This window comes from Equus quagga, chromosome 12 (genome assembly GCF_021613505.1).
Source record: "Equus quagga isolate Etosha38 chromosome 12, UCLA_HA_Equagga_1.0, whole genome shotgun sequence".
Taxonomy (NCBI): domain Eukaryota; kingdom Metazoa; phylum Chordata; class Mammalia; order Perissodactyla; family Equidae; genus Equus; species Equus quagga.
Genome location: NC_060278.1, coordinates 93141907 through 93167303, shown reverse-complemented (window position 1 = coordinate 93167303; position 25397 = coordinate 93141907). Strand labels below are relative to the sequence as shown.

The 25397-nt window shown below is 44.6% G+C and overlaps 1 protein-coding gene and 1 non-coding gene across 4 annotated transcripts in view; both read left to right on the top strand.

Moving 5' to 3' along the window:
- Positions 1-24817, top strand: part of CHD6 (chromodomain helicase DNA binding protein 6) — a 200717-nt gene extending 175900 nt beyond the window's left edge. For all 3 annotated transcript variants that reach the window (XM_046678724.1, XM_046678722.1, XM_046678723.1), the window contains 10 exons: positions 544-604; positions 1334-1550; positions 3046-3254; positions 4372-5955; positions 9301-9452; positions 9851-10057; positions 11063-11515; positions 13376-13567; positions 14568-14687; positions 21906-24817. In XM_046678724.1, the coding sequence (XP_046534680.1) occupies positions 544-604; positions 1334-1550; positions 3046-3254; positions 4372-5955; positions 9301-9452; positions 9851-10057; positions 11063-11515; positions 13376-13567; positions 14568-14687; positions 21906-22802 (4092 nt within the window). In that variant the 3' untranslated portion in view covers positions 22803-24817. The remainder of the gene's footprint in view (positions 1-543; positions 605-1333; positions 1551-3045; positions 3255-4371; positions 5956-9300; positions 9453-9850; positions 10058-11062; positions 11516-13375; positions 13568-14567; positions 14688-21905) is intronic.
- LOC124249243 (U6 spliceosomal RNA) lies at positions 21127-21233 on the top strand. The gene has a single exon (XR_006891314.1). It is a non-coding gene; the product is annotated as a U6 spliceosomal RNA (small nuclear RNA).
- Positions 24818-25397: the final 580 nt, after the last annotated feature.

Below are 25397 nucleotides of genomic sequence, written 5' to 3'. Positions count from 1 at the left end.
GATTGTGATTTTAATTTTAAATTCTTGGGGTTTTGCGCCATCAGGTTTCATGTCTGGAGCAGTCATGTTTTAGGAAAATAGCGTCTGTTGCTGTGAAATAAACTAACCATAATGAACATAAGCGTGTTATTTTTTCACAGCAAAAAAAACCCACAAAAATGCAGGCAAAACCTTTGTGAAATGATAGTATTAAATTGCAAGTGACGATGGTAAAGCAAATATTTAAATTCACAGCTAAAATAGTGCGTGTCAAGTATAATTGCCAGGGAAACCATGCCAGTTCATCATTCTGTAAGCTAATTCTCTACAGGCAGAATCATTCCACACAGTTCCAGGAAAAAATACTTCTTTTACATAAACTGCTTTCTGGCTCTTTTAAGACTGTGCAAAAGTAAGTTTTATTTATCAGGGACCGTCTTGGTCTTTGAGATGTTCATGGGCCCGAGATGTCTCTTGTGCATGTGTACTCCTGTAGAGGGGCTATCTGAGTGGGTTTCTTCTGAACTACAGTTTTGCTGATGGGATGGCTTCATTTATCCCTAGGAGAGTTCCAGTGATGGAGGTGATGGCACTTTTGGTGAAAAGAAGGATGACAGCCGGGCAGGTGAGACTGTGTCCTTCTGAAGGCAAAGAAAAGTAAGGTCCCAGTTTGTAGTTACCCTGGAGTTCATATGTAATAAAAAATGCTGTTTTTTAAGGAGGCTCTTTTAAAAAGCCAAGTAAGTTGACCTTCATCAAACTCTCCTGCAGTCACACATGAGGCTTTAACGTGGCTCTGGCAGGCTTCCCCCACCTGGCACTGAAATTCAAACATGAAATGAATGATAATATCTGAAGTCAGGATGGAGTCTGAGAGATAAAAAAGAATCATGGTTTCATTGATTTTTCTCTTTTTTTGGAGCAAAGTTAGGGGTGTTTGGTTTGGTTTGGTTAGTGTGTGTTTGTTTTTCTGATTCCAACTTAATGGAGGATTTGGCATTTGGAAGGCCCAGCTACACAAAAGCCCATAGTTTTACATGGAGAAGGCTACAGAGGGTCTACTTGTTCTGATGCCTTAGAGTAAGGTCCTCAAGTCATTTCTGCCCCCAGAGACAGGTAGAGTTGTATTTGAGAGATAACAGAGCCAACGACAACCTAAAGCTGTTTCTAAAGCACAGTTGCAGCCCCTCCAGCTGTGCGTAGCTCCTGAGCTGATTGTTAAGCAGGAGCTACTTTGGTTAAGTTATTGAGTCAGATTTGTTTTTATTTAGACAAAACAACAACAACCAGAAAAACCAGTCACCTTTATTTTAGTTCTGTTTGTAAATACTAATATCCTCACTGATGTTTGAAGCCCAGGATGGCTCCGACCCAGACAAATCGCCCTGGCCAGTTTCATCTGCTCTCACAGCTCGTCTCAGACGTCTGGTCACTGTTTACCAGCGCTGCAACCGCAAGGAGCTCTGCCGACCTGAAATTCTGGGGCCAGGTAACCAAGGATACTGGGTCCAGGAAGAGATGTTCAGGAGAACCTCAGAAATGGATCTCATCAACAAAGAAGCCCAAAAGAGGTAAAGCCAATGGCCACAAAGGCATGCTGAGCTGCCCAGTGGGTAAAGATGACAAGAGGGGAAGCAGATAGCTGGAGGACAAGTATGTTTGATGTTCTCATGTGAAGTTAGGTTGTCTCCAGAATTAATTAAATCCAACCTCCAGCTGTGACAGTGTCGTCGTGCTGCCTGGGGAGTCTGATGAAATCTAGGATACCTTCTGTTCACAGTTCCCAGACATTTATGACTTTCTAATTTGACCCTCTTCTGTAAGTTAGACCCCAGTCTCTGGGGATATAGTTTAAAAACACCACACTGGCATATATCAGACCGTGTTGCTTTAGCAGCAAAGTGAATAGTATGCATTTAAAGCTGCCTTATTATACCTACCAGTCCTTATCAAGCCTTTGAGAGCAATAAGTACCATAAAATGCCAACCCAGAAGGAAAATTAGCAGAAGGAAAAATAAATATAACCAGGAGTTACTTGTCCATGTGAGAGTTAGCTAAAAATGGCTACAGAAGGACAGCACAGGCTAGGAATGATGCCACCAGAAAATATCAACAAAGTCCCAGTTGTTTAGGTCTTTATAGCTCTCTATCCTTGCTGTAACATCTAGTGAATTAAAAGAACGCCACGTAAGTGAAGTCAGTTACTTCTATGTACTCCTTCTGGCTTTATGGAATTTGGTAATTCAGGGAAGATATTTCTCCCAGGTTTCACAGCTCCAAAGAGAAGAGCCAGGGCCCCTTTTTCCCTGTTTCTTACTCTTCCTCTGACCTCCCCACCCTACTCCTAGCCTGACTCCCTCTGGAGGTGGAGAATACCGTACCCAAGAGGCCTTCGTAAAGACTATGGTGGTGTATAATAGTTCAGCTCCCTTAAGTCATTATCTTAATCCTGCAGGATATAAAGACCAGAGAAACTTTGTATCCTAGAGAAGATAATTGATATGGGCACCCTGTCTACATAAAACCAGAAAGCAAGCCAGTGTGAGATAGGGAGTCAGGGGAGGTGTATGACTGAGGGAATTGTTTCCCTTCTCTGGACCAGGTTCCTCATGTGTAAAGTAAAGGAGGTTAATTTAATGGTCTGGAAGGTCCCTCCAGGATTCTATGATTCTGTGTTGTCATATGGGGGCCGGGGGGGGTATAAAGCAAAATAGTTAAGCATACATAGTATTTTGAAACTCTTTATCTTCCACAAGAGGAAATTAACTAGGTAATCTCTAAAATTGATTAATCAAGAGATAGCAAGTATGTACACATGATTTAGAAATAAAGAGGTAAATAGCAGAAGAAAAAGTTGAAAGAGGTGGTAGGATGATAGGCTGTTTTTATTGTAAGCCTCTCAGCCCAATTTCACTTAAACAAAAATAAACAGAACAGACAGACCAGCTCTAGCTACTTTCCTAATGTCATGGGCTCTCCTAGTAGACGCTCAATAAATAGTTGTTGGCTTTTTTGTTAGAAAGAAGGAAAAACAGCTCTCTCTCCCTTTCTGATTTTATCTCAAGGTGGACTAGGAGAGAGCAAGCAGACTTCTACAGAACAGTGTCTTCTTTTGGTGTTGTTTATGATCAAGAAAAGAAAACTTTTGACTGGACACAGTTCCGCATCATTTCCCGTTTGGACAAGAAGTCAGATGAGAGCCTGGAACACTATTTTTATAGCTTTGTGGCCATGTGCCGGAACGTCTGTCATCTGCCTGCATGGAAAGATAGTGGTAAGAAAGCTCTGTCAGTCTATCCCAGATGAGACAAGGAAAGAACAGGCTTATTTTTGAGGTACAGAGTTACTTGAGGTGTAGTTATGAAAGTGAAGTCTACCTGAAGAATTCAAGTAAAGACAAATGGGTTTTCACAAATTCATGTACTTCTAATTGGGTCCACCCTCATAAGATAAAATATCTCTCCCAAAATTATGTAACTCCAACAAAAATTAAAATTGAGATTAAAACCTCACAGAAATATTGAGGGACTACTATTAATTACCTTCTCCAAAATATAGTTTTATTTTTTTTTAATCTCAGAGAGATTTCTCCTATTACGAACTTTGCACCTTCCTTAGATTAAATCTTAATAACTTTAACTTTCTCGTATATTGACTTGTAGCTATAGAAAGTAAGTGGCTGTCATTTAAACATCCCCTGATCTGACAGGCACCCCTTCTGAGACATTTCTTCCTGATTGGAATTTGCAGCAGCTTCTTCCTAGTCCCTCTTCAGCCTCACTTTGTAGATAATGTTGCTCTGGAGCAGATGATTATGTTTTAGGAAAGCTAAAACAAACGTTGAGCCTGTCCAGGTTGGGTTCTGAGCCGATGACAGCATGCACCGATGTCCCAACTTTTGCCCCCCTGTGGCATGGTTACCACATTTTCATTAAAGCCACGGGCTGGATAGATTGGAAAGATCTAGACCTCGGAGTCACACTGACGAGACCTGGACTCAAATCCTGGTTGTGCTACCTTGAGCAAGTTAGCTTATCTGAGCCTCCTTCCTCATCCTTAAAACAGGGATGATGATGGGGTATCATAGAACTTTTGTGAGAAGTAAGTAGCGTGTACCGGGCTCATAGTACATGCTTATTGAATGGGAACTAGTATTATTTCCAGAACTGAAGTTTTCGTGCTCTTCTTTCACCCGCACTGGGTCTGTCCTTGTTTCATAAAAACCTTCCCTTCTCTTTTAGCTTTTCATTTGAGCAGGGGCACACACACCTAAGACTGCCATGCTGAGGAGCCAGGGAGTTAAACTGTAAGACCAAAAATGCAGGGGCTCAGGTGGGCAGTGAGTGTCCGAGGGCTGCCTTAAGTGATAGGCTCTGCATTTACCTTTCTAGGTGCCCCAGATCCCACCATCTACGTTGAACCCATCACCGAGGAACGGGCCGCAAGAACTCTGTACCGCATTGAACTGTTACGGAAGGTCCGAGAGCAAGTGCTGAAGTGTCCCCAGCTGCACGAACGCCTCCAGCTCTGCAGGCCCAGCCTCTACCTCCCAGTCTGGTGGGAGTGTGGGAAGCATGATCGAGACCTGCTCATTGGTACCGCCAAACATGGGCTGAACCGCACTGACTATTACATCATGACTGACCCTCAGCTCTCCTTCCTAGACGCCTACAGAAACTATGCCCAGCATAAAAGAACTGACACCCAGGCACCAGAAAGTCTCTGTTGCCTTTACCAGACCAACTCCAAACTATATGAATCCCTTACATATACTCAAATGAACAGGACTTCAGAGTCCCTTGAAAGTGAACCTGAGAATCTAGTGAAAATAGAAGGTAGAGGTGATCATCTCAATCCACCTGGGGGCAGTCTATCTGACATGACTTGTGAAAACTTTATTTCTAAAGTTCAGGATGTCATTTCCATCACCCATGATGACAGTCTACTCCCTGAGTCCTTAGAGAGCGTGATGTATGGTAAGAAGGCTCTCAGCCGAGAGCTAGGCTCTTTTCAGGAGAGCCCAAGCACCAATACAGAATCCAGAAGAGATGCTGATGCCATCTCAGCAAGCAAAGATGGGAACTGCCAGCTTGGCAGCCATGAGGCAGAACTAGCTTCAGGTCCCTCTTTGATGGATAGTTTAGAAGCAGGAGTAGCTCAAATGAACATTAAAAATGAGAAACATCTGTTGATGTCTCTTTCAAAGGAAGGGGAACTTTGCTGTAGTGAGGCAGGGCAGAGACCTGAAAGCATCGGGCAGCTAGAAGCCCACTGCTTAGCTTCCCGTTCCTTGGATCAAGGAAATGAAAGCGGGTTTGTAGATATGTGCAATCTTACTGTCTGTGACTCCAAAATAAACCTGTCATCGGATCAGCAATTAATTGATTTATTAGAAAACAAAAGTTTAGAAAATAAATTGATTTTGAGTCAGAACCACAGTGATGAGGAGGAGGAAGAGGAGGAAAATGAGGAGGAAAACTTAGACATGGCCTCAGGCATGAGGGAAAGGCCAGAGGTTTTGCATCTAGCCGAACCCACTGCTGATATCCCAAGGGAAAAGAGCCTAGGCTTCCATGTAGATGAAGCCAAGAAAGTAAGCATGGAAGCCGTAAGCCAGAAACCTGGACCGCCAGGGGCTTTTCCTCAAGCAGCCTGTCAGTGTCACTGCAAACACATGGAGAGGTGGACACGTGGCCTCGAGAATGATGAGTTTGAAGTGGAGAAACCCAAGGGTTATAACCCAGACCTGTACAAAAGCAAAACTAATAACATCACAATGGAAGGTGAGCCGACTGCTATTCCATCAGAGCCATTTCAAATGAAGCATGAACTTTTAAAAGAACCTTGGAAAGAAAATGCAGAAGGGAAAAAAGATTTCCTTACATATCCTCTTGAAGGAAGTGAACTCAAGTCAGAAGACATGGATTTTGAGAGTAAAGATGATTATGACAGAGATGGAAACTGCCATAATCAAGGTACAGTATGTGGGATCTTGTATTTTGGATAAGCCAATGCTCACATGACAGGGAAGGAGAGCAAGTGGGGAGTGTTAGGAGTTTTACAGCTTCTTAAACGACCTACCTACACTCATGATGTGCTTAAAACCAAAGGTCACAGGCATTGGTCTGAAACTGAGACAGAGTAGCTTAACTGTGGTCATTCCAGACAATTGAAGATGATTGTAGACAATCAGAGCCCTTTTGCTGCTGAACACAGCCGTGGGACTGTGTGCTTTTGTACAATAGATGCTAGATAGCAGTGTCAAGGGGAAGCAATTTGTTCTTGCGCTAGATAGGGTGCTTCACAGTGGTTAAAGTAGAACAGCCTGGGAATGTCAGGAACCTTCAATTTAATATAGGTATAGTTAATTTTTCAGGAATTCCACAAAAATACAAATAAATGTGATCTTTATTAAGGTGAGCAAAGATAGCATCATTTATTCATGTCATTGTCAAAACCCTGTGATTTAATGGTGGTGCATTTGGTTTAGATTCCTTTCAGTAACTCAACAGAAATAAAAGTAACAAAATTACAAGTAACATGACAAAAATATGAATAGATTTGATCTTTTAAATAAGGAAATCTTAGACAAGGATTCAGGTCAGAAGGAATTTTAAAATGTTAAGAATCTAGATGGCCCTGAGATTTTTATATGCTTTGCAGTGATATAAATACGATGATTAGAGATTCTGAGCAACAACAAATGGGTTTTAACTTCATTACTGTTGTTGTAATTTCTTCAGACCCACGAGGGCATATTAGGGTGAACAAGAAATGGTTCTAGGGGCCGGCCCCGTGGCCGAGTGGTTAAATTCACACGCTCCGCTGCAGCGGCCCAGGGTTTCGCTGGTTCGGATCCTGAGTGTGGACATGGCACTGCTCGTCAGGCCACATTGAGGAGGCGTCCCACATGCCACAAAGAAGGACCCACAACTAAGATATACAACTATGTGCCGGGGGGATTTGGGGAGATAAAGCAGGAAGAAAAAAAAAAAAGAAAAATGGTTCTGTTTATTCTCATTGTTACCAAAAAAAAAAATTCCCGTTCATGCCTGGCCCGATGCCGAGTGCGATGCTCAGGGATTTAGACACAGCCTCTCCCTTCTGGAGCACTGACTTTATATTAAAGAGGAAGAGAGATGAGCTAAGCTAAACTCCCTTGGGTTAACTAGCTTCCTTTTATTTTTAAAGTACCCCACCTTTGGTTTTAGTCATCGTGATTTGTGACTGTCATAGGAAGAGTTCTGAACTCAAATTAAAATTTGCACACTAGCTGGGATAGGGACAGAGAAGCTGAATTCAAAGCAGCTTAATCGACTTGTAGCCCCAACTGACCCAGGAGGAACCAGTCTACGACTGTGCCCATCCTTCTCATGGAGGCCACAAAGGATCACTATCATGTGTTGAATTAATAAAACCCACATTGCTTTTTGTACCATTGTAGGGAATATCACCAAATAATCAGTCCTTGGAAATCCAGATAGTCGATGAATACAGGGTAAAGAAGAGTATGGTTTAGAGAAGGACTGGTCCTGCACTGATGTCCTTTGGGGGCAGTGCTGAGTTGGGGTGGAAGGCAGCAGTAAAGTTGATAAGCTTTGATGAGCATCGCGCACACCTGTGGGTGGGGATCCCTTGCACCACTGCTTTTAAAAGTGCTTTTGCAGACATCACAAGGGATCCTCCACACAGATGAGAGGTGGAGTAGGTGGGGCAGGGAGGGTTAGCCCTGTTTCTGAGGCTGGAAATCTACAGCTGAAGGAGCAGGAATTAGTACAGCTGTCAGGGCCAGCCCCGAGGTCTCCTGGCTCCTTTTCCAGGGTTTTCTCTCACACACCATTTGGTTTTCCTTAAAACTTAAATCCAACTCCTCTGCTTAAAACCTTTTAGTTGTGCTCCCCATTGGATCTAGAATAAAGCTTGAATTGTCCATCATGGCCTAAAGGACTTAGCATAGTCTAGATGATTCTACCCCTCCCACCTCATCTTTGTACTTTTCCCCTGGGTGGCTCTTAGTTCCGCAGCATCTCCAGAATACCCTTCCCCTTTGCCCCCTTGTCTTCTTGAGTGTTCTCTCCTTCGAGAGGCTCTCTCTACAGCCTTTCCTTCTACCAGTAACTTCTCCCCTCTTATTCCCTGTCTCAGCACCTTGTTTCTTTCCCTTTATAGCACTTACCACAGTTTATCATTGTAGTTAGTCATTTATCACCGTTTTCCTGTCTTTCCCTCGTGAAACTGTAAGAGCCTTGAGGGCTAGGGCCTCATCTATCTTGTTTATCCTTGAATCCTCTGGCCTGGTAAGGCCCTCTTCATGGTCAGGTGTCCCTGCAGCTCCCTAGGAGACTTGTTGCATGGTCAAAAGTGACATCTTCACATTTCAGAGATTGGACATTCCTTGTCATTCCACCAAGAAAGGAGATTCACAAATTTTCCTGCCCTGGATAGTTTGCTACCCTCTCTTAGTTCCCTGTCATTACTGGTAAGTGAATCTTTGAAGATCCACTTCACATTGATAATAAGCTTTCACCACTGAAGCTCGAAAGAATGAATTGCATTTTCATTTCTTTCCGTTAGTGAAGTAATTTAAGTGTTCTAGGTTTCTTTGCATCATTTTTTATATGAATCAGGTCTATTTTACCTTTGTTGTAAGTTTAATGACTTTTCATCCTTCATCATTAGTATCAGTCTCTAGCTGTGTTACATTTCATAGACTGTCCCTTCAAATGTATCAAAGTATGACAGTGTTTAGTTTCCTCTTACCCACTATACCAGTGTAGAAGTCACTTTGTGACTTTGTGGTCATTCATCTCCTCTCACTCTTGGATACAGAGAAAAATATCCTTTCTCTTTTCTTTTGTTGTTGTTATCTTGGGGTGTAGATGCAAACTCTTATCAGATGATTTGCATGGGTAGCCCTAGAGCAGGATCTGCTTTTATGGCTTAACTGGTAAGGTTCTTCTAGAAATAGAAGGCATGGTAATTAATATTCAGTTTAAAATAAATTAGCACAGAATGGACTAATCATAATAATAGAGATCAAGGTCTGGCCCAGTGGCATAGTGGTTAAGTTCACACACTCTGCTTCAGTGGCCCTGGGTTCACCAGTTCACATCCCAGGCATGGACCTAGCACCACTTGTCAAGCCAGGCTGTGGTGGCATCCCACATAAAATAGAGGAAGATTGGCAACAGATGTTAGCTCAGGGCCAGTCTTCCTCAGACACACGCACGCGCACGCACACACACGATCAGATGCCCTGATCTTTCAGATCACTACTATCTCCCAAGTACCCAATGAATGTTTTAAACCTTTCTTCCCAGATTATCCAGGGAAATACTCAGAAGAAGAGAGCAAGAGCTCGACATCGGGCATCACAGGAGACCTGGTGGAGGACTTGCAGGAGGCTCGGGCTCCCACCATCGCTCAGCTGCTCCAGGAGAAAACCCTCTATTCCTTCTCCGAGTGGCCAAAGGTACCTCCTGCAGCTTGCATTCCCCACTCAAAGCATTCTCAGCTTTGAATCCTTTATCTTTACGTTTCAGAGTATTTCTGAATAACAGACTGAGAGAGATGTTTAATATCTTTAAAAGGTATTAGTTATGTAACATTTGAACATTAAGGATATATGCACTTGACTAATTAGACCGTAAGACAAAAGTGTCAGTTGTCTTCATATTTACAGCACTGTAACTTTAATTTTCATCCTGCAGGCTATGAAATTATTTTAAGGCTTGTAAAGTGGGTACATCTGAGTGTGCTCTTTTCTAATCAGCTCCTTCTGGTTAGAAAACTTAACGCTTGATCTCAAGGGACTAAGTGAATTTGGGTAACTTGGTACTTATCCCTCATAGGTTGTGTTCTTTTTTATAGGATCGCGTGATAATCAACCGCCTAGATAATATCTGCCATGTGGTGTTAAAGGGGAAGTGGCCCTCCAGCCAGCAGTATGAGCCCTCGGGCACAGTGCCTGCCCCTGTGTTAACCAGCAGTGCTGGCTCTCGAAGCAGCCTCTTGGAGCCAGAGGCATCAGAACACAGCTTCAGCAGTGGTGCAGCATTGGTGGCCCAGATCCAGAAGGTGCGGCCATGAGAATGGTGTTGACCATGAAACAAAGAATAGGAGACACTTTGCGCTTCTCAACTGAGTCATTCATTCAACAAATATTTACTGAATGAATAGGATTGATTTATTTATTTGTTTGTTTTTGTAAAGCCATTAGTGTTAATTGAGGAATTTGGATTTTATCCTGTAGGCAGCAGAGAGCTATTAAAAGTTTTGGAGCAGGGAAATGGATGATGAGAGCAGCGTTTTGCAGCTCAACTGGAGTGGTATGCAGATTTGTGGGAGATGAGGATCAGGAAAGGGAAGTGCCTCAGAGGCTGGGAGGCCAAGTGCAGCCTGATGAAGAGAAAGGTTCTAGACTAGATTAGTGGCAGGGTGGATACAAATAAAGGGGAGAAAAGTGGCAGGCATGATGCAATAACTAATAGCTATATAAGGAAAGGGAGGCAGGAATGGATCCATGTGTTCAACACTTGGAGGATCAAGAGAAGGATGGCAGCTGATAGAAAGAGGGGAAATCAAAGCAGGAATGAGTTTTGTAAACTCAAAACTCAAGATTCATTGGCGATATGTTGTCAGCACACTGGGCGCTCACTCTCAGCTACACATTGGAATCCACCAGGGCCTTGAAGAGCTGCTGATTCTGATTTAATTGGTCTAGGGTGTGGACTGAGCTTTGGAATTTTTGTTTAACTTTCCAGTTGATTCTGATGTACAGCTGAGGTTGAGCTTCCCCAAATTATAACTTTGCAACTCCAAGAGTTCATGAACTAGCAGGTTTAGCAACATCTGGAAACCTGTTATAACTGCAGATTCTCAGGCCCACTGAAGTACAGTGTGCATTTTAACAAGCTAGCCAGGTGATTTGGTACTAAAGTTTGAGAAGGCTTGAGTTAGAAGAACCTCACAGAAGAGGACTACAAATCCTACCAGGCCCAAGGCAGTCAGGCCTGGGGAAGCACTGGCATTCAGCCACAGAATGGTGTTCACACCCCTCTTGCCACTTGTGTGTGTTCACAGGAGAGCTTCTTGGCTCCAGTATTCATAAAGGATGAACAAAAGCACAGACGTCATTACGAGTTTGAGGTGGAGAGGGATGCAAAGGCTCGGAGCCTGGAACAGTTCTCTGCCACCCATGGGCACCGTCCCATCATCCTCAACGGCTGGCATGGGGAGTCAGCAATGGACCTCTCCTGCACATCAGAGGGGTCCCCAGGAGCCACATCACCTTTCCCAGTGAACACCAGCACCCCTAAGATTGGGGCTATCAGTTCCCTTCAAGGAGCCCTTGGCATGGACTTATCTGGGATTCTACAAGCTGGCCTTATTCACCCAGTGACCGGACAGATCATCAATGGAAGCCTCAGAAGAGATGACGCTGCCTCAAGGAGGCGGAGAGGGAGACGGAAACATGTTGAAGGAGGGATGGACCTCATCTTTTTGAAGGAGCAAACACTTCAGGCAGGAATCTTGGTGGGTATATGAAGCCATTAAGTAAAAACATCGACCTTTCTACACTGAGCAACAAACCCTTCTTCCTCAGACACAAAAGTTTTTGGTCTATAGATCTTTTATGCCTGTATCAGTTGTCCTACTTATTTTCATCATGTCCTCATTATAAGCTGCTCTTAGTCTTTTCTAGAAATAGGTATTGATCCATTAAGGGCCCTTAGTCTGCATGCAACCTGGAGAAATGAGCCAGGAGGTCTTATCATTTCAAATAGAAACAATGCAAATCCTCCAGTGTTTCGGAAGAGCCACTGGTGATTGAATGAGAAGAGCAAGACAGCAGGGTTGAGTTTGCAGCAGCGTTGCTCCAGGTTAGTGGGCTTTCCAGGAGCTGGGGAGAAGGAACAGGAGTCAGGACTTCCTGAATGTTGATTCTGGCTCTACTACTTGATTTCCTAGGCAACACTGAACACACCACCAAGCCTCACCTTGTTTCTCTGTTTATTGGGGCAGCAGCGTCTACCACAGAGAGTTGCTGTGAGGATCCACTGAGATCACACTAAGACATTCTAAACTCAAGGGGGAGATCATTGTAAAGAGCAGAAAAGGTTGGAAACTGTACACCTGATCAAGAGAGATCCCCTTAGACTGCTTAATGCATTGACTTCTCCTTGTATTTTGGTTTTTCCTATTTATTGAATTTTGAGCTCCAAAACAGGAACCACATTTCATGTTTTCTTATTTTTAAAGGAATAATAATTACCAGTATTTGTCAAGTGCTTACTATGTGCCAGGGACTGTGTTCAGGGTTTTACCTGCTTGTCCTATGTGATCCTCACAACAACACTATGCAGGTGCCGTTATTATTCCCATTTTATGGAGGAGGAAACTTGAGGCTTATGAGCATTAAATAATTTGCCCAAGATTATCCAGCTAGTAAGTAGCAGATCAGAGAACCATGGACTTTGTACTCTAGAGCTTTATTACTAAGGCATATTGTTTGGAATATGTCTTCCTCTTAGACTTTCTATATAATTTGGGAAACTGAAGTGGCAGGGCTTTTTTTCCCTGTCCAGTACTGCAAGATTTAAAGAAGCTTGTCTCATTTTGTAGGGGCACAAAGCCATAGTTTCTCTGTAATGATCGTAGAAATCCAATGGGATGACTGATAAATTTTTTCCCTTGGCCACAGAGTATTTTTTAAATTTATTATGCAAGCATTTATTTAGCACTGACCTTGTAGACCCAGTTATAGGCAGTGGGAATACAGACATGTGTAAGATAGGCATTTGAACTATAGAGAGAATGGGTAAGTAAATTGCAATGTGGCATTTTCTGTTAGGTGAAGACCTGAGAGTGCTGTAGGGGGACAGGAAGTGGAGCAGCCAGTATTGCCTGGGTTTGTCAGTGATGGTGACAAAGGAGGTAACACTGAACCTGAGTAGGTAGAGGGTAATTAAAGTTTACCAGGTAGACAAGAATAGGAGAGGAACCTTCAGGTGGAGGGAACAGCCAACATGTGCAAGAGTTTATGTGTGGGTCAAAATTCTTTCAAAAACCCAGCAGAGTACAGTCCTGTGTCACTTAAGGATGGGGACACGTTCTGAGAATTGCATTGTTGTGCGAACATCATAGAGTGTACTTACACAGACCTAGATAGTATAGCACACTACACACACCTAGGCTCTGTGGTACTGATCTTAGGGGACCACCGTCATATATGCGGTCCATTGTTGACTGAAATGTCATCGTGCAGTGCTTGACTATAATATTAGGGTGGAAATAGATAGAAAGAGTCAAAGAACACCTTATGTGTTTTTCCTTTAGAAACTAGTTTTCATTCTGTCGTGATTAACTGCACATAATTGTTTTTCCTTTTTCCAGGAAGTCCATGAAGACCCAGGACCGGCCCCCCTAAGCACCTCACACCCAGAAGGGCCAGTCCCTGCCACCTCGGCCCCTGAGCCAGCCCCAGCAGCCAGCAGCCAGGCTGAGAAAGCCATTCCCAGCAAGAGTCTGCTTGACTGGCTGAGACAACAGGCTGACTACTCCTTAGAAGTTCCTGGCTTTGGAGCAGTAAGTGTTGGTGCTGCCTGAGACTGCGGCTTACTTCCTGCTAACTCGATGCCCTTTTTGATAAGGAGCATGCAGAGGGAGGCCAGGAAGTTTGGGAGAAATCTGTGTCAACTAAGAACATCATTTTAAAGTTTGGGGGTTTTTTTTTACGTTTAGATTTCGATTAAGTTTTCCAATAATAGAAATTACAGTGCATGTCAGAATGCTGTGCCAAGCAGTAGACATGCAGAATCTTATGAGGACAGAACTGGCCTAGGCTCAGCCCCCTTCTCTCTCCAGAATTGCCACACAGTGTCATAAGCTCACAGAGAGATCTTTAGGTTGCATAAATGCTGCCAATTCATGAAAACGTTCTTGTGTATTCTCTTCAAGTTAATATGTCACTACTTTGCAGGGATGTTTTACACTTACTGCTTTGGGACTTTTCCTCAAGTCCTCTCAGTGCCTTTGCCATAGATCCTCCAGGTTAGGAGTCTGTAGGAGAGGGCTCCTGAGCACTGATGTCTTCTCTGGGTTTTTCTTTCTTCATTTGCTCCTTTACCCCACCACTGTCTTTGTCCTGGGGAATGTCTGATTAATAAGATAGAGAGGTAGAGAGCTCACAAGAAAAAAAGGAGAATGGATTCACGGATGCACACCCTACATAGATAGACAAAGCCCACCAGGTAGGTGGCAGTGGAGAGAGAATTGGGAAAATGATTAGGAGGAAAAGGCTAGAAATTAAGCAGTGCCCTGGGAGACGGTGGGTCTGCTGGGGTATTCTAGTCCGGAGGGCCAGGAGGCCCACACAGCCTGTTTTTGCAGCTTACTGCAGGAATGCTTGCTTCAAGGAGAGAGCCTAGCTGAGGGCCAGGTGGCTGTTTCCTTCAGCCTAACTTGATTGAGTCCTGTGCAGAGGGTCATTAATGAGAAAATAGCAAACCCAGATGAAAAGCACCAACCTCCTCAGAAAAATCTGTGACAGAATGTTTTGTAATGTTGATTTCCATTTGCCTCCTAGAATTTTTCAGACAAACCAAAGCAGAGGAGGCCACGCTGTAAGGAACCTGGAAAATTAGATGTCAACTCCCTGAGCGGAGAAGAGAGGGTTCCTGCTGTCTCCAAGGAGCCAGGACTGAGGGTAAGGAAGATGGTCATGTCATGGTGGAGCCAAGCCTTCATAGAAACAAAGCACCAGCTGGGAGCGGGTAGCTGGGTGACATTTTCTGAGAGGACAAGAGGCCAGTATGGGAAGTTGATAAGTAGTGATAAGTGGGGCTGGGGCATCTTGGGCAGTGGTATGACTTCCCGGAGTCATTTGTTTTCAGCCTTTATCTTTTCATTTAAGTTTGTGCTTAAACCATTCCCGAAAGTTCGTATTTTTTACTCCATATTTGTGGAGAATTACAGGGAAAAGATACCTTAACTCTTGTCAGGAGTCTGTTTCAAGTGTTTAACAAACTTCTATTATTGGAAATTTTCATTTTCTAATCTCAGTTTTCCTGGCTACCATTTAAGACGTTTCCTTCTGGTGTCCTCACTGGCAATGAAAAACAGCTGACTCCGAGCACTGCCCTTTTCCTATTATAGAATCATAAGCCTGGAAGAGACTTCAAAGGCATCTGCAAAATACTTCTTGTATAACGAATCTGAGTTAATTATAGTTTGCAGATGAGTACAAATTTGAAATAGAAAATTCATAACCTCTAGGGGGCACTAATAACGTTTCAACCTGAAAATCTGTTGAGCTTGGGCAAATTATACATAAATGTGCATAAAAGGTGCTTTCTGCCCAAATAGGGAGCCTCTGAAGGTCCTCATGGGGATCTGCTCTTCCTGGGTTATTCCCTAAACCCGCATGCTTCCTGGATGCCTGTCTTCAGTGCTCTGCTAATGATGGCTTTGCTTGAGTATTAATTCCCTTCTTAGTGAGATTGCCTGGATATGATTTCTTTTTTTAGCTCTCAGAGACCACCCACCCTTGTCATTTCCTCCTCCTTGTGCACAAAGAAGTTGTTACTTAATGTTCTCAAGGAACGTTACTGATTTTGTCACCTGGATGATTACTCTTTGGGCAGCTCTGCATAGCTGCTCTCGCTCGTCTCCGTGTGCCACTGTGGCTCCACAGCAGCCACTGTGGGAGGGAAGCCTAGGCCAGTCCCCGGGGGGCTGCTTGTTAGAAAGTTGGTCACATTGGAAAAGTTGCCCTCTTTTCCCCTCTCTTGTTTTATTCTCGAAAACTGTCCCTACAACCCCTTTTCTTAGAGCTGCTTGTGCTGCACCAGCTGATTCAGCTTCAGTTCTTCTCCTGTCTGTCTCACCCTGTCACGCTGCCTCCCCACGTTCTCTCTGTCTTAGCACACAGTGTCTCCATAAGTCGTCCAGTAGAGACCCCCAGTTCTTGCTTTGTTGTAGTCTGAGCTCTTGGTTTAGAGACTTGTCAAAAAAAAACATGTGGTTTCCCCTTTGGCTTTCTCATTTGTTTCTGCACGTCTAACAATTTCCCTCATGTTCTCTGGAAATTAATGTTCATCACACCCCTGCAGATGCTGACCCCTTGCCAGAAAACCCATTTCTAAGCTGTTCTTGCAAGCCAGCCTCTTACCAGAGATGCACTTTCCCTCCTTTGTTAAATAAACACAATCCCTGCCTCAGAGGCCCTTTCCTGCAGTTAAGGCAAGAACAGGAAGCACTTGTCCACCTGGTCTTCAGGGCTGCTCTGCCTTCCCAATGGGGAAGAGCTGGCACAATGCTCTGCTTGGCTCCAGGAGGGTTCGCCTCCCCTCACCCATGTCTCACACGGCTCCTCCTGGGACAGGAGCCCTCTAGGGTGTGCCTACCCCTTCTTCTAGCAACAGATTCGAATGCCACAAAGAACGTCTTCCTTCAGCTCCTTCTGCTGTGTGCTGTGGTTCAGCTGGGCAAGCTACACAGACCTAGCAATCCACAGGCTGCGGCAAGGCCACGCAATTCAGCTTTCAGGACGCCTGGTTCATAGTGGTCGCTCATCAAATGTGTGTGTGCACATGCACATACCTCATATATTTTATCTCTGTAAGTTATATTTGTTTTACGTGTCTGTGTAGTTTTTTTGTTTGATTCTTGCTGGGCCATTTGACACTAAATTGCAGAGATAACACGTCACCTCTAAATACTTCAGCATGCTTTCCTAAGAATGTTTTCCTGTATAACTGTTACCATTATCACACATGTGAATTTAATAATATCTAACATCTAGTCCTTATTCAGACTTCCTATTGTCCCAAAAATGTCGATGAGAGCTAGTTCCTGTCTTATTTTACTTATTTTGTTTTTAAGATTTTTAAATTAGGATTCACACACTGCATTTGGTTGTTAGGTCTGTTTTCATTCAGTGAATGTTTGTTGACTGAACCTGCCAACCTTCCTGGGAGGAGTAAGGAAGTTTTGGTCACCACCTGCTTCTCCATCTCTACCCAGGAGTTAAGTTTTAGAGTTGAATATGCGGGCCTTGGAATAAATGCTACCATGTATTGGTAAAGCAAGATACTCTTCTGGGGTTGGGATGCCCATGTCATCAGCTAGGAAAGCAGATTTGCCTCCCATGTCACTTAACTTCTGACTTTCCTTTTCCCTGCTCTCCTTGCCTGCTCCCCAGGCTCCCCTGGAAGAGGAAGCAGGTTTGTTCCCAGCCTATATAATTACCAGGCGGGAGAGCTGCCAAAGCCCGACGTGGCCGCTGTGTGTGGTCGCCGAGCTGCTGGGAGGGGCACCTGACTAGGGTGGGCAGCAGCTGGGGGGCTGGAGTGACTCTCCCTCCCACAGGAAGTGGTGAGAGCCGACTTCCTCCGCCAGCATGCCTCTTGCTTTGCTGTAGATGAAGAACTGTTGTCTTCACCGTGGGGCCTTTCTGCTGCTGCTCTCCCAATCTGAAGGGGAGAAGGTGGCCAGCTTGTGCTTTCTTGGCAGGTTCCAAGGTCTGAAAGGTCCCAGCATTCTCTCTACGTCAGTGGTTCTCAACAAGGGCAGGGAAGGGACATTTTTGGATATCCTGATGCCTGAGGAGTGTGACTTCAACTTAGTGGGCAGGACCAGGGAGACCAAAGGTCTGTCTGCAGGTCGCAGGCTGTCTTAAGTGAGCTGTCCAGTCCTAAATGCCTTGATGAGCTCAAAATAAAGTATGTTAAAGCACGTCTGATTTATAGCGTATTGTTTGAAAATAAGATAGAGGCGTTATTCATCAATCTCTGGAGTTGTTTTCTTCCCAACATAAAGACTTCTAAGATCGAACATGCCCTCCCACTGGAGAGTTATGAGGGAACATTTGTGGGTATAAAGGAAAAAGACACACCCCGACAGCTTTTCCTGGCTCTTGGCTGTGGGTAGGCTGCAGGGAAGAGGGCCTGGAAAAGCCTTGTGGTCAAGTTGTGGTTACCCTGCGCTGAGGTGGTGTGCCCAGCAGGCCTGAGACTATGTGGTGTAGTCCAGAATCAGGCGATTTGTATTAATGGACTCAACATAGACTGGTAGGAAATTATGCTTTTAGCTTGGCCCCAATCCATCAAGTCCTCTTGTCTCTCTAGAAACAGGAACCGGGCAGGAATTGCTCCCCAAGTGATCCTCCCCTGAACCAAAGCAAGTAGTCACCCAGCACACTCCAGAACAAACTAGCCTCACAGACTGTAGGTGGCTGGTCACGTGGGAATGAGATGAGTGTGGTGTGGTGCATGCAAAGAGTCCTGGGCTGGGGGCTGCAGGGCCTGGGTTCTAGCCTCCTCTGTCCCCCCAGGCACAAATCCCTGCCGCCCCCCCCCCCCCTTGATTTGTAAGAAAGAAGGGGCACCAAACCTGACAGTATCAGAGGTTTCTCCCTCTTCTGCTAAACCAAGGCTTTTTGAGAAGAGTTTCTCCTCAAACAAAAGTGACCATCATAAAGCTTTTTGCCCATGAAGCCCTGGTTTTTCTTTAGTATTCTTTGGGAAATTGAAGGACAGATGTCAGACTTCAAAAAAAAAAATTATTTCTGGAGATTTGGAAACATTCAAGTGCACATATTTCATGTGTCTGTGAATCTGTAAACTCACTGTAAAATGGTTGTGGTGACAGTACTGACTCCACAGGGTCTGGGTGATGGTTAACTGAGATCATGCAGATGGAGCCCTTAGCACAGCACTGAGGCAGGGTAACCGCTCCTTGAATAGGCTGTCCTTAGTCTGCTTCTCCTCCTGTTAGCACTGCCCCCTCCTTAGCACCACTGAGAACCACTTGCCCTCGCTGCTGTGGGAATCAGTGCATCCCAGCTGCTTCTCATTTTGGAGTCCACCACACACGTGCACTCAGCGCACTGAAAACCTGAACGGGTGTCACCAGCTAACCCTGGCTCTACGACTCCCCTTAAGCAAAGATCTGTTGGATTTTCTAAGGATTTGACTTCTTTAACAGGGGAAAGGAGAGGTAGTGAACCAAATGGAAGCACCAGAGCTACTGGATTAGAGTTCAAAGTAGATGTCTTTGGGAGGGTTGTAAAGAGATTTCTTAACTGCTCTCAGGCCTGTTCACCAGTCTCAGCCCTTGGATACCCTTAGCCTCCCTTCCTTCTTTCTCTACATTCTCTAAGACTCCCGACCTAATAAAAGGGTTTTTCTGGCCCTTCAGGTGTCTCTTAGTGAGACTTACACCTCCTTTCTCGTTCAGTATGCGCTACTGAGGAGTGCAGCTGGGTCCCTGCCTCTGAGCCTCAAAGACAAGGAAGCTGTGGGCTGGTGAGGTCTCAGCTACTTCTCACCTTACTCCAGACTCTCAGGAAGGGAAGGTGTCTACACAAACGCCCTAGAATCCTGAAAGGCAGCGCAGGCAACCGTGGAGAAGCATGGGCTCTTCCAGCATCATGCCCGGGAGCCTCACTGTTGAGCCCTCCCACCTCCTGCCCTGTGCAGGGGCCTTTTGGGCCTGACCCCACCCGCATCTCCACATCCCAGCCCTGATAGTGACCTGCGTCTTTCCAGGGCGAATCCGGTCACAGATCCCTCCAGGCCACCCTGGACATCTTTAGCCTCATCATTTCTGCGATCAAAGAGAAGGTGATAAGGGCCAGCCCGGTGGCACAGCAGTTAAGTTCGCATGTTCCACTTCGGCTGCCTGGGGTTCACCATTTCGGATCCCAGGTGTGGACATGGCACCGCTTGGCAAGCCATACTGTGGTAGGCGTCCCACATATAAAGTAGAGGAAGATGGGCACAGATGTTAGCTCAGGACCAGCCTTCCTCAGCAAAAAGAGGAGGATTGGCACCAGTTAGCTCAGGGCTAATCTTCCTCAAAAAAAAAAAAAGAGAGAAGGTGATAGAACAGCAACTTGTGACAAGAATAGGAGGAGGAGAATCCTGTATACTTAGGGCTGCTTCCCTTCAGTGTGGCTCAGAAAGCAGAGATGACTCCCAGGGGCCCACAAGAAAGGGCTTTGTCTTTATGGTCCTCTGTGTAAAAAAGACAGACTGTTCAGCAACAGAAATGTAATTTGCCTTTAATACTGTGGACATGTATCCTTGATAAACTAAATGATGTTGGTGAGAAGTGGAGGGTAATGGAAAGAAGGAAAGGAGCACAGTTACCCAGAGGGGTTTAGGCATTACAGATGCTGAGTCCTAAAAGAAATGCCTCCCTTTCCATGGGGAAAACATTTCTCTCTTCATCTGAGGGTTATTCACGCCGTTTTTGAAATGCATTCAGTTAGATACCTTTTAATTGCAGTGATTTAATTCTCCCTCTGCAACCGGACCATGAGCTTTAGGAGAGCAAGTTCTTGAGCAGGGGGCTGGCCAGGTCCTCTCTGCTCTACAAGTTCCTGAGCCCGTCACAGAGGAGGAGCATATGCAGCTGCAGCAGGCCCACTCCCTGCTGGCACTCTCTCCACTGTGCTGCCTGCCACTCACGGATGCTCTTAAAGCAGTAGGTTCTCCTCTGGTTCTGTGTAGCGAAATCATCCAGATGTGTGATGGTAAAGTATTCAAAGGTGTGGTGCCAGGGGACCTGTGGGCAAGCAGAGCGGTAAGTCCCAGGCACAGTCACAGTTCAGTTCCACGTGGAGCAGAAGGGCTTAATTCTGGAGTAAGAAAACTGGAGAGCAAACCTCTGAGCAGAGGAGAAATAGATTGTCTCCCTTAAGGGAAATCAGAACATCACTTATTTTGATGTATTTCCCTAGCTTTATTCAAGAGTGCCTTCATTTCTTCAAACACATAGGCAGCGTGTTTTGTGTCAGAGTCGTTGCCCTCCAGGGGGAAGTGGGGCACACACACAACTCACAGTGTCCCTTAGTGAGCACTTCTTCCTGTGGTCAGGTCATGTATTCAACACCCCACTTTCAGTAACTCTACAAGATGATATTATTGTCCTTTGTCACCACAACTCTGAGAGGTTAACTGACTTGGCCTGAGTCCCACAGCTAGGGGGTTACAGAGTCAGGATCGAAGTTCAGGTCTGTCTGCTCCAGAACCCTGTCTCACCTACTCTGCTTTGTGGCTTCAATTAAAAACCTTCCAGTGTCATGAGGAAGACAAATGTTGGGATCTGGTCAAGAGGTCGCAGCCACAAGAGTCTCAACTGTGCTCACTCTGGCAGCAGATATACTAAAATTGGAACATTACAGAAGAAATTAGCATAGTCCCTGCACAAGGATGACACACAAATTCATGAAGCGTTCCATGTTTTTTTTACATTGTACAACCTGAAACTAATACAATGTTGTGTCAGTTATATCTGAATCAAAAAAAAAAGTCTTAGGGGCCGGCCCCTCGGCCGAGTGGTTAAGTTCGCGCACTCCATTTCGGCATCCCAGGGTTTCGCCAGTTCAGATCCTGGGCACAGACCAAGCACCACTCCTTCAGGCCATGCTGAGGCGGTGTCCCACATATCACAACCAGAGGCACTCGCAACTAGAATGTACAACTACGTACTGGGGGACTTTGAGGAGAAGAAGAAAAGAAGAAAAAAAAGAAGCTTGGCAACAGATGTTAGCTCAGGTGGCAATCTTTAAGAAAAAAGTAAATAAAAAATTTTTTAAAGTCTTGACTAAGACCTGAGCATCTCTCATACTGGTCTCTACGTGCCAGCACTGTCACAGCTTTACACGGTGGACGCCACTTTTGCGTGGTGAGCATGTTGGAAGCGCTGTGTGGTGGTGACAGGCTCTCGGCCTCTGAGGGAGAAGCCCATCAGGTGCAGTTAGGAAAGAGAGCCATCGGACTCTGGGTCGGTAGGCAGGAGGTGCTCCCACTCTAGGATCCTTCGTGGAGCTGGGACAAGATAGGTCAGTGCAGAACCCCTGCTGATTGCCCGCCATCCAGTAACCTTCAGCATCTCGTGTTTCTTTGTCCTTTTTCAGGGGTTTCTCCCAGAAAACAAGTTCAATCATACCCTGCCTGAGCCTGTTCTTCGAGATGCAGGTCCTCGCAGGAGAGGGAGGCGGCCTCGGAGTGAGCTCCTGAAAGCTCCTGCCATCGTGGCAGACTCTTCCTCTGGAATGGGGCCACTGTTCATGAATGGACTGATTGCTGGGATGGACCTGGTAGGACTTCAGAACATGAGAAATATGCCGGGCATACCCCTCACAGGGCTGGTGGGGTTCCCAGCCAGCTTTGCCACAATGCCCACAGGGGAAGAGGTCAAAAGCACCTTGAGCATGCTGCCCATGATGCTGCCAGGAATGGCCGCAGTGCCCCAGATGTTTGGTGTTGGAGGACTCCTCAATGCACCCATGGCGACTACCTGCACTTCCACTGCTCCAGCGCCTCTGTCAAGCACAACGAAAAGTAGTACGTCTACGACCGAAAAGACTGCAGAAGACAAGCCAAGTAGCCATGATGTAAAAACAGACGCTTTAGCTGAAGACAAGCCTGGTCCTAGTCCATTTTCTGATCAATCTGGACCTGCAATAACCACGAGTAGTCCTGTGGCTTTTAACCCGTTTCTCATCCCTGGAGTGTCTCCTGGACTCATTTACCCATCTATGTTTCTCTCCCCTGGCATGGGCATGGCTCTGCCAGCCATGCAGCAGGCCAGACACTCTGAAATAGTTGGTCTGGAGAGCCAGAAGAGGAAGAAGAAGAAAACAAAAGGAGACAACCCAAACCCCAACCCAGAGCCTGCTCCTGGGTCAGAAAGGGAGCCAGGCAGTGATCTGAACTGCCCCGAATCCAGGGCCCGTGTGCCCCCAGATAGAGACCATGCGGCACAGCCCAGGGAAGGGGGCCTCAAAGACTCCAACAGTGACAGCAATTAGAACTTTTTCATTTAAGAAATTATTGTGACTTGTAAGTTTCTTATCCCATAAAGGTTTGTTACTTCCCTCACTTCACCTTCATAAGAACCTGTGTTTCCATAAGTAATATTACCTACCTAATTTCCTGTCTGAGAACTATGGTAACAGATGTTAATAGTTGCAGGGTCTTGCCACTTCATTAGATTAAGTGTCGTCGACCTAGTCTAGGAGGCACAGAATTCTCATTCTGTTATCCAGTTGTTCATTCCAGCAATCGTAGTTAATACAGTACTTGGTGACACGCCCTACCCCCTTCTCTTCCAAGTTTCCCACTTATTTGAAGAGGAAAAATGGCAAAAGAAAGCTGTCTAGGGATTTACTATTGAAGGGCTGAAGAAGAGACAGAGAGTAGCTCTTTTTTCCCTGAGCTGTGTTGACTGGGAAGAATGTAATGGGGGAACTGAAAAGCACAGAGAAAGGAAGTGCTGGTGCATATTTTTTAGTTAAAGTATTTCCCTATTTTATCATGATTACTAAATGAGTAGTATAGACAGAAGTATATAACTAATGGTTGAAAATGCATATATTCATTTCTTTATGAAACAAAACCTTGCTGGTAGTAACCTAACCTCCCCCTTTATGGTTTTTCAGACACCTGCAGCAAGAAGTACTGACTAGGCGTTATTTTATCCATATATATTCTCCCTCCCCCAGGTTAAAAGGTTCTTCTCAGTACGAGGAAGCTTCACACACCTTGAGTTACTGCCAGCGATGGGGGTGAGCTAGGAGCTCGCCCTCCTGGAGCCGCAGGCTGCTCACAAGCACACGACCAGCACTTTGCCCTCACCTCATTCTCTCAAGAATTGCTCTCACCACTACCAGGGCCGAATGGGTTTTTAGTTTGTGCTTTCCTTCACCAAGAATAAGGCTCTTTCTGGAGCCTCTGAGAAAATAGTCACTCAACACTTTTACACTCACTAGGGCCTTTTGTCAACGTTATTTGAGGTTGTCGAAACGTGTGTACCACCTTTTATAATACGACTGTGAAAAGTTTTTTTCTTCTTTCCATTTTTTCTCTGTTCTGTTTATATTTTACAGTTGGACTCAAATTCCAAATCAAATTAGTGGAGACTGTGTTGCAAATTAACACTACTTTCATTCTTCCTCAGCTCCCGAGCTGGGATGCATCTGCCTGAGCAGCACTTACCCCGTTTCTTTCCCTTCCCACTCGTGTCCCATCCCTTCTGATGGTCTTATTCTTTATTGACAGTTCACACTCTGAGACTTGAAATAAGCTCATGGTTCAGGACTCTAGGGGCACAGGGCTGTGCAGGACCGTTGGAAATGTTGAAAGTGTTACTAGTACCAGTTTCACTTTTTGTTGTCACAATTTACTGTATTTTTTACTTTTTCTGTTACAGTTTTGCTTATTTATCAGAAGGTCCAAAAGTTTGACATAACTATTTCAGTTTGCATTATTTATTTATGATGCTTTTGTCATTGTCTTTTATACATTTGGGATTATAAATTATGTAAATGTTAAAATGAGCATCTCAAAGAAGTCTGTTAAATCGTGACTGAAAATATCAATCAGATGTATTTACAAAAAGTGGAGTCCCGGTTTTATAAATCAGAGATATAAATCAGAAATTCTGTAACTGATCTTATAAGAAGAAAGAATCCAGTAATTGAGTAAATCCTATTTAATAACATCTTTGTAGCATAGATGGTCTATAATGCTGACAACAGATTTCTTAGAAATGCTGCTCTCTCTATTTAACTAACATTTTGTTCAGTTTTGCCTCCAGTGGAAGCAGAAAGGGTTTTTTCAGCTGTTAAATCCTAAAAATCAATATAATTTATTTATGTAAAAAAAAATCACTCAATCAATATATTTTTGAACCTTTTAAGTACTAATTTTCTTTTTATCAAGTAGAAAAAATGTATTTGCCCTAAATCCTTAAAATACAAATGCTATAAAAATTCATGTATCTTGAAAGCCTTACTGCAAATGAGTATTATAGACGTCCAGCAGAGCCTGGGTTTCCTTTGTTGTCGTTGTTGTTTTATATGGAAAAGCTGCTTTCCCCAGGTTCCACTTAGAACCTCCAGTAGGTCACAGGGTTCAATATGGATTTGATTTAAAAACCCACCAGCATGCTCAATCCCTTGTTATATCTTCTCAAACCTGTATGTTAACTCTTGGGGTGTTTAGGCTTATATTTGACTGCTGTTGTGTCCCTGTTTGCAAAATGAAAATGACACTCTGTGGATTATTTGCTCTGTAAGGCATAAGTGCTTCTTATAATTATTTTTCGTTTCCAAGAGCAAAAGCCAAATTTAAACTCTCTCTAGCAAACTTGAGCCTTTTCATCTAATTCCATGTCATTCTCAGCCGTAACTTTCCTTGATCATTCTTCACCCCATGTCTTACATAATAAATTGTCTGTGGTCTTGATCCTGAATTTAAAAAAAAGTTTAGAAGTCACATTTGTATTTGAGGAATCCAGTGGCACTTGGATGTCTCCTGCTGCCTGGGCATTTTGTGAACGTGTCATATGCACACAGGAATCTGCTCTCTTTGCTCGGTGCCCCATTTGTGCTGGCTGCCGTGTT